This window comes from Mus caroli, chromosome X (genome assembly GCF_900094665.2).
Source record: "Mus caroli chromosome X, CAROLI_EIJ_v1.1, whole genome shotgun sequence".
In the NCBI taxonomy this organism is placed as follows: Eukaryota; Metazoa; Chordata; class Mammalia; order Rodentia; family Muridae; genus Mus; species Mus caroli.
Genome location: NC_034589.1, coordinates 74,981,736 through 74,993,785, shown reverse-complemented (window position 1 = coordinate 74,993,785; position 12,050 = coordinate 74,981,736). Strand labels below are relative to the sequence as shown.

At 35.8% G+C, this 12,050-nt stretch overlaps 1 protein-coding gene across 1 annotated transcript in view; it reads left to right on the top strand.

The window, feature by feature from the left end:
• The window catches only part of Cfap47 (cilia and flagella associated protein 47), a 238,201-nt gene that overhangs the window by 42,311 nt on the left and 183,840 nt on the right, over positions 1–12,050 (top strand). Inside the window, exons 21-22 of the mRNA XM_021153316.2 lie at positions 5,537–5,631; positions 10,843–10,984. Coding sequence (XP_021008975.2) covers positions 5,537–5,631; positions 10,843–10,984 — 237 coding nt within the window. The remainder of the gene's footprint in view (positions 1–5,536; positions 5,632–10,842; positions 10,985–12,050) is intronic.

Below are 12,050 nucleotides of genomic sequence, written 5' to 3'. Positions count from 1 at the left end.
TTAAGATCCTGTGGCGGGTGTTGTGGGTAGCTGGCGTGTGTCAGCAGACCCTGCGCCCCAGCTGCCCCGGTGCTTTTCTGACCGGAAGAGCTCTATGTTCTTAAGAAGTGAACAGTAGGGTTATGTGTCAGAATCTCAGTGACAACCATAAATCATTCAAAGGATTTTACTAAATATAGTTTAGAAAATGAATTATGTATGGAGTCTAGAGCAGTATTAAACAAAAGTTATTGGAAGCTGCTCTTATCTCTAATCCTGAGACAGCACGAGGAAAGAGTATATTGGTGATCTAGGAGGAGGTGAAATCATGGACAATGAGGCATCTAATAAGTACTATAGTGGCAAAGCAATGTAGCTCTTGCCAGAACTCCAACTGAGGCTCTGAGTGGGAAGGATACATGTCTGACTTTCTCTTATCTCCTAGTTTGGACTGTTTTGCTGGTACATTCTATGGTGGAGCTGTATCAGGGGAAATAGCAAGTAAGCTTGACTAACTTGTTTTAAGGGAGTCAAAATAGAGTAAACCCAAGAAAGATTCATATTAGATCTAAGTGAAAAATGATGACTACTTCTAGCAGTAACTGAGGTAAATTAAAAATTCGAGTATTACCATGTAACATGATTGATACTTCAAGATAGTTCCTCACACGTTGTTAAAGGAGTATATATTGGAGAAAACCTAGTCTAGACTCAGTTAGAAAATGTATTCATTGATAACTACTTTACAACTGAAGGAATTGAGAGAATATATACAAGGGTATATGTGAAGGAATGAGAGAAAGGTCCTAGTAAGGGTGTTAGTGTGATTAGTAGTTGGAGCCTGAGAACAAGGTTATAGAGGTACCTTTGTGGAATTTCTTTCCCCCCTTTTCTTTGTTTCCTTTTCTCTTTTCCTCTTCTCTTTCCTTTCCTCTCCTTTCCACTCCTTTTCTTTGGACACAGGGTCTCACTATTTAGCCTGCCTAGCTTGGAACTCGTCATATGGATCAAGTTTGCTTCAAACTTACAGGGATCCACCTGTCTCTTCCTCTCAAGTATTATGTATTATGCACTTTCCTTGACTTTTAACTTAGAGGTTAAACAACACAATTAAAGGTTTATATATATAGGCAATGGCATAATTAGGCTTGCTCTTTCATTTTGGCTCTTAATTTAGAAGGTGCTGAGGTGTAGATAGGGAGATGGACACAGTGACCTCAAAAGTGAGAAGTGATGATAGCTCTGGACACAGGCAGGGGAACTGGCAATGGGAAAGAAGAGAGCACAAATAAAAATAAATGAGGAAATATGTGACCTAATGACAAACTTGATTTGTGTATGAAGGAGAGGGAAGGGATTTCTAATCATTTCTGGTTTTTGACCTTAGGGTCCAAGTGGCTGAGAGTTCAGTTCATAGTTAATTGAATGCTGGAGTCAACACATAATTAAACAGTCACACCGAGTATCAGATTTAGTTGTCTATAATGAGTTCACAGCTGACTGATGGCAATATACATAAAATTTCTATACATTTACTAAAATATATATTTTGAACCAATCTTTAGCCTTTTGACACTTTATCCTGCATGCCCAGAACGAGCAATTCTTTAAGGGAAATTTTGGAGAAGCTACCTGGCAAAGTGGTTTTCTTCCCATAGTCTAGTTACCTCTTAATTCAAGCCTTTCTTCAGGACACACTATATTGCTTTTTTTTCTTCAAAATTTTCTTTTAGATATTTTATTTATTTACATTTCAAATGTTATGCCCGTTCCCAGTTACCCTTCCAGAAACCCCCTATAACATCCTCCCTCCCCCTGCTTCTATGAGGGTGTTCCCCTACCCACCTACCACTCCCACTCCCCGTGCTGGCATTCTCCTACATTGCAACATCAAGCCTTCACAGGACCAAGGGCTTCTCCTGCCATTGATGCCCAACAAGGCCATCCTCTGCTACATATGTGGTTGGAGCCATGGGTCCCTTCATGTGAACTCTTTGGTTGGTAGTTTAGCCCCTGGCAGCTCTGGGTGGGTCTGCTTCGTTGACATTGTTGTTCTTCCTATGGGGTTGCAAACTGCTTCTACTCCTTCAGTCTTTTCTCTAACTCCTCCATTTTGACCCCATGCTCAGTCCAATGATTGGCTGCCAGCATGTGCCTCTTTATTAGTCCAGCTCTGGCAGAGCCTCTCAGGAGACAGCTGTAACATGCTCTTGTCAGGAAGTACTTCTTGGCATTCACAATAGTGTCTGGATTTGGTATCAGTTTATGGACTCGATCCCCAGGTAGGACAGTCTCTGAATGGCCTTTCCTTCAGTCTCTGCTCCACACTTTGTCTCTGTATTTCCTTCCTTGAGTATTTTGTTCCCCCTTCTAAGAAGAACTGAAGCATCCACACTTTGGATCTACACTTTTCTTCTTGAGCTTCATGTGGTCTCTCAATTGTATCTTGGGTATTCTGAGCTTTTGAGCTAATGTCCACTTACTAGTGAGTGCATACCATGTGTGTTCTTTTTGTGACTGGGTTACCTCACTTGCCTAAGAGTTTCATAAATTCATTGTTTTTAATAGCTGAGTAGTACTCCATTGTGTAAATGTACCATATTTTCTGTAGATTCTTTTCAGCTTCTGGGTATTATAAATAAGGATGCTATGAACATAGTAGAGCATGTGTCCTTAATACATGTTGGAGCATCTTTTGGGTATATGCCCTGGAGTGGTATAGCTGGGTCCTCAGGTAGTACTATGTCCAATTTTCTGAGGAACTGCCAGATTGATTGATTTCCAGAGTGGTGGTACCAGCTTGTAGTCCCACTAACAATGGAGGAGTGTTCCACTTTCTCTACATCCTAGCCAGCATCTACTGTCACGTGAATTTTTTATCTTACCCATTCTGACTGGTATGAGGTGGAATCTCAGGGTTGTTTTGATTTGCATTTCTCTGTTGATTGAGGATGTTGAATACTTTTTTAAGTGCTTCCTGGCCATTCGATATCCCTCAGTTGAGGAATCTTTGTTTAGCTCTGTACCCAATTGTTAATAGGGTTATTTGATTCTCTGGAGTCTAACTTCTTGAGTTCTTTTTATATATTGGATATTATCCCTCTGTTGGATGTAGAATGGGTAAAGATCTTTTCCCAATTTGTTGGTTGCCATTTTGTCCTATTGACAGTGTCCTTTGCCTTACAGAACCTTTGCAATTTTATGAGGTCCCATTTGTCAATTCCTGATATTAGAGCATAAGCTATTGGTGTTGTGCTCAGGAAAATTTCCCCTGTGCCCATGTCTTAGAGGCTCTTCCCCACTTTCTCTTCTATTAGTTTCAGTGTATCTAGTTTTATGTGGAGGAGGACTTCACTCCATTTGGACCTGAGCTTTGCACAAGGAGATAAGAATGAATCAATTTGCATTCTTCTACATGCTAACTGCCAATTGAAACAGCACCATTTTGTGAAAATGCTGACATTTTCCTGCTGGATATTTTTAGCTCCTTTGTCAAATATTAAGTGAACATAGGTGTGTGGGTTCTTCTCTGGGTCTTCGCTTCTGTTCTATTGATCTACCCCACATCTCTGTACCAATATATCATGCAGTTTCTTGTATCACTATTGCTCTGTGATACAGCCTGATGTCAGGGATGGTGATGTCCCCAGAAGTTCTTTTATTGTTGAGAATAGTTTTCACTCTCCTGGGTTGTTTGTTATTCCAAATGAATTTTAGAATTGCTCTTTCTCACTCTATGAGAATTACGTTGGAATTTTGATGGGGATTGCATTGAACCTGTAGCTTGCTTTTGGCAAGATGGCCATTTTTACTATAGTAATCCTTCCAATCCACGAGCATAGGAGATCTTTCCATCTTATGAGGTCTTCTTCGATTTCTGCCTTCAGAGACTTGAAGTTTTTGTTGTACAGATGTTTCACTTGTGTGGTTAAGAGTCACACCAAGATATTTTATATTGTTTGTGACTATTGTGAAGGGTGTTGTTTTCCTAATTTCTTTCTTAGTCTGTTTATCCTTTGAGTAGAGGAAGGCTACCTCCCTTTTTTGAGTTTTGAGTTAATTATATATCCTGCCACTTTTGAGTTTGAGTTAATTATATATCCTGCCACTTTGCTGAAGTTGTTTATTAGGTTTAGGAGTTCTCTGGTGGATTTATTTGGGCCACTTAAGTATACTATCATATCATCTGCAAATAGTGATATTTGGCTTCTTCCTTTCCAATTTGCATCCCTCTGACCTTTTTTTGTTGTCTAGTTGCTCTGGCTATGACTTCAAATACTGTAATGTATAGGTAGGCAGACAGTGGGCAGCCTTGTCTGTTCCTTGATTTTAGTGGGATTGCTTCAAATTTCTTTCCATTTACTTTGATTTTGGCTACTGGTTTGCTGTAGATTGCTTTTATTATGTTTAGGTATGGGCCTTGAGTTCCTGATCATTCCAAGACTTTTATCATAAAGGGTTGCTGGATTTTGTCAAATGCTGTATTATTATGTATACATTTTATATATGCTTCTAAATATTGATTTAGCACAACTATCTTATTTTATAGATATGTGTCTGTCCTAGTTAGCTATTTTTTCCTGTTTCATATTGGTATATTTTGTATATTTTTACAGGCCACAAAAGGTTTAGTATTAGTTTACAGTGATTATTTCTTTTATGGTTTGCCTATCATACCAAGGATAAGTGAATTTGATTGAGAAGATGGATGGGGTGGATCTTACCTAATTTCATTTCCAGATTTCCAGATAGGGACAATTAAAATTATTATTCCAGGGCTTATTAAGATAACTAATGAGCAAACTAGATTTTATAAATTTTTTAGTCTAAGAAAAGTAAATTCACTGCAACTTCCATTTGATCTTTTAGCAATTGAGTTTTCTGTGACAATTTTATCTTTACTTAATATATTTATTCTTGAAATAATTCCAGTTTGACAAGATTGGTTTTTCTGTGATTGTTTCTTATTATGATATCTCAATGAAAAAATATTCCTTGAGACATATTTTATTGTAGGAGGGCCGTAGTTAATACTAATGCACCACGTGTACTTATATACATTTGTATATTTGTGAAAAGAAATTTCAAGTGTCTCCTCAAAAATGAATGATGAATAGTTGAAGTAATTTGTGTACTCTTTGTGAATTTGTGAATTTTCAGGTTAGCAAATAAAACTTGGATCTTTCCCGCTTTTTATTTATTACAAGGCCATTTCTTAGCTGTTCTGCAACCTAGGACTAAGTCAGTTGCTTTATCTTGCTCTCAATACCTTTCCACTTTCTTCAGAATATCACTATATTCATTGAACTTTGGGAGAATTTCATGGTTTTTTATTTATTTATTTTCTTGTTCTTTGTTGCATATTTGAATATAAAATTTAATATCCAAATTAAAAATTTTATGTAGCTTTACCTCTAGGTATTTCAGTAGTTGCATTTTGATTGCTATGAGTATTATAATGATACCTTAAAATTCTTATTAAATAATAATCATATATATGCATATATATATATATATATGTGGACAGGTTTTATGTATGGACTTTCTTCTTTTATAGGGGAGTGCAAAAATGTGGAAGGTCCTTATATGTATGCAATAGAGGTAGAAGAAGGCACATCTGCAGAATGTGGCATAACATTTTCTCCGGTAGAAGTAAGTTCAGTTCTTTGTTACTCATGTTATTGAAGAATAGTAGACTTACAGATTAAATATTTAAGAATCTACCAGATATCACGTGAGTTCTGTTTTGAGCACTTCTGATTCTGATGAGTGACTATGCCTAGCTTTAACTTTTAATTCAGTATTATAATTATTAGTTATGTCTAATTCACAGGGAAGTCTGATTTGTTGTCTTGCTATATTTAATATCAAATGTGAAGTATGGTATATTGTCAAGGAATGATAGGTTGAAGCTAACAAGAAAAGCACTTATATTCAAGCTACCTTGTACTTTGTAATTATATTAGAATGTGCCTCTTGGATTCATTATCTGAAATCCCCTAAAATATGTTGTGAACAATTAAAAAATGCTGTTTCTATGATAATTTATATTGTTCTGGTGATGTTCAGGGATAATTTAAAACTGGAAAAAACAATCAATACAACAGAAAAACCCTTTATATAAAAGGGATATTACTAACACATAAACTGCAGTATGCTTTTCTTCCAGTTTTCTGAAATATAAGTGATATGGACAGAGCTTATTTTTCACAACCAGAGCATAAGGTTGATAGATCAAAAGTAAAAACAAAACAAACAGTATAGCTCAATTAATTTTTTGTGCCCTGTGAGTACAGAAAATGATTTACTATGTAAAAACTATAATAATTGCTCACTCTTTACAGTGAGTAATATGTCAGCTTGTATTGTCATTATGTGGGTTTAGGACACCATATTGTTTAGATATTATAGGTGCAATTTGCCTGTCATATCTAGAGGTCACTATTCAGCAGCCATACTGGTTGTGTGATATTTACAATCTTTCCACCCCCTCATTCACAATATTCCGTGAGCCTTATGTATTGTGATAGCATTGTAGATGTAACAACTGGGAGGCTGGGACACCACTATAGTCACTTATTCTCTGGACTTTGACTTGGTATGGCTTATTGTAGTTGCCTATACCTGCTGAGAAAGTCTTTGATGAGGTCTGAGAGTTACATTCATCTGTAGGTATAAGGATAAGTATTTGAAATATAGTTAGATGGTATATTAGTTTAAGAAAATGGAACTTAGTAGGTTCAATTCTAGGTTCTATTACATCTCCAGCCATAGGTACTTGGCTATGTTTACAATACCAGGCAGGAATTCCTTCCCATTAAACCTATGTTAAGTCCAATTAGACAGCTATTGGTTACCCCTGTGAACATAGTGCCACTATTCCATCATTGGTATCATACTGGGCTAGTCCTTATTGTAGTTAGTAGGCTTTACCTTGGGATTGCTTTTCTCTCTTTGCAGCATTTATAGTACCATTTGTTACAATGAGAGCTTATTCTCCAGGAGGATACTTTGAGATCAGTTCCAGCTCTATTCCTCCAGATTCTTTGTCTGAAATGTATGGTGTCTTCAGCAATAGAATTTTTACCTTCATGTTCTGGTAGGAAACCAAGGGCAATGACAATAATTTGTGATTTTGGAGAATCTCTTGGTCATTCTCTGGACAAAAACTTGACAAGAATTTCCCCTTACCTGGTATTAAGGTTTCTGTTAGTATATGGCTCTTAGGAGGTGCATTGCAGCCCCACCTTGCATGATTTGATTTAATTTTTCTCCATCCATTCTCCACTGCTCTTACTTTCTCTTGTTCTCTTTGCATGTGAGTGATGTGTATATTTTCATTTGTATACACATATACGTGTGTGTGTGTATACATACATATACATATATCCCCACATAGGTATTTTTAATTAAGGTTACAAAATAATATTTCTTTGTGACTTTAAAAAACATGCTTAATGTTATTTAAGAGCGATCACTCATAGGTACTAGAGAGATGATATGCTCAACAGTTTAGAGTACTTGCTGCTCCTGTTATCAACACCAATGTGGTTGCTCACAAACATCTCTAACTCAAGTTCTAGGGCATCAGATGAACTCTTCTTGCTTCCATGGACACCAGACACACAGATGATTCACTTCATACATGAAGGCTAAATATTTGTATACATAAAATAAAGAAGTATAAAACATATTTTTAAAAAGAGATTGCTCATTGAACCTGGAGTTCATCTATTTAGGCCAGCCAGCAGTAGCATTCCTTCTGTCTGAGATTCCTATTGCTGGGCTTTCACTTATGTACTCCACATCTGGTTTTTAAGTGAGGGCTGGAGATCCCGACTTATGTGGATATGCTTGTACAATGAGCCATCTTCCCCATTTTATTTAAACTGCTTGTATATTTTTAAATAAATCTTCATTTAATTTTTTTCTACAATGAATATATTCATAAAATTATTTTACTTAAGTGTGCTAGCTAGTTTTATGTCAAGTTGACACAAGTTAGTTTTATTTTGGAAGTGAGGACCTACATTGATAAAATACCACTGCCAGCCTGACATGTGGACAGGTCTTTAGTGCGTTTTTCTTTATTGATGATTGATGTTAGAGGGGCCAGATCACTGTGGGTGATACCACCCCTGCGTAGGGTCCCTGCGTTGTATAAGATAAAGGGAACTCAATAAGCTAGGTAAAGAAAACCAGTAAGTAGTTCTCTTCCAAGGCCTCTGCATCAGCTCCTACCTCCAGGCTCCTTTTCTGACTTCCCTTAGTGATGAACTGTGATGTGGAGCTATTTGCAGAAATAAACCCTTTTCTTCCCAAGTTCCTTTTAGTAACAATGTTTTATCAAACAACAGAAACTCTAATATAGACATTATATATCACCAAAAATTAGAAACAGGACTAGCAATCCAGTTTTAATTGCATAAAGTTGTTGAGTGAGTATATACACAATATATTTTTACTAAACATTATTAAGAATAAAAAAGTGTTCATCTGTTTCTTTAAGTTTATGTTGAACCTCTGTAAGGATGCTAGAACTTGATTATAGAGTTAAGGTAAATTACATATTTATAGTTTGTTTAATGCTTTAATTTGTAAATGTTCTGAAATATTTGTTGATTGCAATAAGGAAATTCACACAATATATTGTAGTGTAATTTATTCCAACTTAAAAAAAAAGAATGTATCTTTAATTAGTTTATTCCTTGATGTGTTTGCAAATACTATTACAAGAATGGAGTATCATGGGAATGAGTGTTAATAGCATTTTAAATGGCTATTAAAAATAACACATTTCTATTTTTTTCTTCTCAATTCTGTTATGAGAACAGTTTGCTTATATAAGGTTCCATGACAGGAATGGAATTGGCAATGGTATGGTCAGATACAGTTAAATAAACTCAAAATGAAAATCCATCTGTTTTGCATAAGCAGGGTAATGTGATTCATCAGTTCTGAATGGATGCTCATTGTATGAGGGTGCTGAGTAGAGTATAGCACTAGCTGGATATGTTGTTAAGTACCATCTTTGTTATCATGATCTTAGGGGCTTTTCTTCTCTAAGTTTAAAATATGTGCTTTTTTTTTTTTGTTTGGTTGTTTTTTTTTTGTTTCTCCCCCACTGAGTACCTCTTGAAACTTATTAAGGAAACAATGGACAGTAGTTTGTGTGTCTGTGTATGGTGAGTCTGCATAATAACTTTCGTAGCATTGAGTATTGTTAACTTGTTTAAGCAGTTGTATAGATGAGAAATAGTACCTCCTGACTTTTTTCCTTTTCTTTACATTTATTCATAGTGAGAGGGTTTTATGGTGTGTGTGTGTGTGTGTGTGTGTGTGTGTGTGTAGTTCATAGAACAACCGGCAGGAGTCAGCTCTCTCCCTCCACTTGCATTGTGGGTCCTGGGAAGTGAGCTAAAGTCAAGAGGTTTGGCAGCAAGCAATAATATTCCCTGAGTCATCTCACTGGGACATATCCTATGATTTCAGTATCCATTTCCATAATGTTTGATGTAACACATCTTTGCTTATACTGATGTTCCGCTGTCTACATAATTTCCGTGAAATATCTTCCCTATACTTTTACTTACATTTTTATTATCCAGATCAATTTATAATTGATATTAGAATCTTATTTGTATATTTTTGATATAGTTAGAATTTTGGTGAGAAATGTGTTTGGCTCATTTTATTGACTCTCTAACATCTATAACAGAATAGATACTTTTAATTTTTTATGATACAAATTAGTCATTCTCTCTTTTAGGAATGATATATTTGGTATAGTATTTTGAAATCCTTGCCTACCCAAGGATCACAGACTTTTCTATTTTTTCTTTATTTTTCAGCTTTATTTATTTATTTATTTTTAAATTTTTATTGAATATTTAAATTATTTACATTTCAACTGTTATCCCCTTTCTTGGTTTCCCCTCTGCAAACCCCCTATACCATGTTCCCTCCTCCTGCTTCTATGAGAGTGCTCTTCTACCTGCCCACTCACTCCCATTTCACTGCTCTGGCATTCCCCTACACTAGGGCATTGAGCTTTCACAGGACTAACGACCTCTCTTCCCATTGATGCCAGTTAAGGCCATCCTCTGCTACTTATGCAGCTGGAGCTCTGGGTTCTCCTTGATTGGTGGTTTAGTCCCTGGCAGCTCTGGGGCATCTAGTTGGTTGATGTTCTTCCTATGGGGTTGCAAATCCTTTCAGCTCCTTCATTCCTTTCCATAACTTCTCCATTGTGTGCCCCTGTGATCAGTCCAATGGATGGCTGTGAGCATCCATGTCTGTATTTGTCAGGCACTAGCAGAGCCTTTTAGGAGACAGCTATATCAGGCTCCTGTCAGCAAGCACTTCTTGGCATCTGCAATAGTGTCTGGGTTTGGTGTCTGCATATGGGATGGGTTCCCAGGTGGGGTAGTCTTTATATGGCCTTTCCTTCAGTCTCTGCTCCACTCTTTGTCCCAGTATTTCTTCTAGACAGAAGCAATTATTAAAATATTGGAAATGAGTTGGTAGCCTCACCTCTTAACCTGAGGCCTTGTCTAACTTCTGGATATGTTCTCTACAGGTTCTCCCTCCCCTTTGTTGGGTATTTCAGCTAATTTCATCCCTATTGGGTCCCGAATTTGGATATTTGATTCATTTTTGATAAACAGACACTTTAAAAATAATTTACCTCATAGTTTTAGCAACTTATTTTTGACATGAGTAGTAGTATACCTTTAGTTTCATTAATATTTTTCATGCTGCAAGATAATTTTATTTTCACCAAAAAGTTTATTTTGGTGAAACAACATATTTAAAACCCTCAAAGTTATAAATAATTATTTTTGTTTTTTTTTCTCTTGACAGGTGGCAACATATAAATTTAGCTTTCCGGTCCTTATTAATTCCTTTAAGGCTTCAGATCTCTACTGTGAATATTTGTCACAGAAAAAGGTTTTGATGCCAAGAGTCTCACCACTTATTCCACCCTGCTTTGTTCAAGCTACTGGTATGTAATAGGAAACAGTTGACCAAATGGGTTATACTTAGTCAAAGATGTACATTTAACATCTAAAAGTTAAAAGAAAATCATTTTCATTTTTTTAAAATTTGAAATAGTAGAAAATTAAGTCACTACTCAATTTCTTTATATGTGAATGAAATCATGAATGCATGAGTTGGTACCCTGATAACCACTACAAATATATCCATATTTAACTCTTTCAAAAAAAGTTAGAAGAAACAAAATCAACCAATTTGCTATTAAGGGATTATTATGAAAATTTAAACAAAATATAAATTCAATTAAAACATAATGATGTGAAAGTAAAGTGGAGTAATGTCAGTTTTTTCAAAATATTTCCTGGAAAGGGATGCAATTACGAAAGGGATAATTTATAAAAAAATATTTCTAAGCATATTGAATATTTTAGATACTTGATAAGAATTTTTCTGCCCATATTCTGAGAATATTTAAGTGAAAAACGTTCTATATACGTCAAACTATATTCTCAACAAGCTTTAGTTTTGCTGTTTATCATATATGCATATTTACTTTTCCTGAAAGTCAAATACTGCAAAGATCTAATACTGAGTTAAATTGTCAATGAAAAAATATTGATGGGTGTGAGATCTCTTTATCATTATATAGCAGATAGAAAGAGAGTCCTCATTAAATTACTATGCCAAATTAAATTTGTTACTCATTAAAAATTCCAAACTATAATTTCTTTGGATAACATGAAACCTTTATGAATTGGAATTTTTTGACCTTAAGATAGTTTTTCTTCGGGCTGGAGAGATGGCTCAGCAGTTAAGAGCACTGACTGTTCTTCCAAAGGTCCTGAGTTCAAATTGCAGCAACCACATGGTGGTTCACAACCATCTGTAATTAGATCTGATGCCATCTTCTGGTGTGTCTCAAGACATCAACAGTGTACTCATATGTAAAAAATAAATCTTTAAAAAAAAAGATAGTTTTCTTCCTTCCTTCCTTCCTTCCTTCCTTCCTTCCTTCCTTCCTTCCTTCCTTCCTTCCTTCCTTCCTTCCTCCCTCCCTCCCTCCCTCCCTCCCT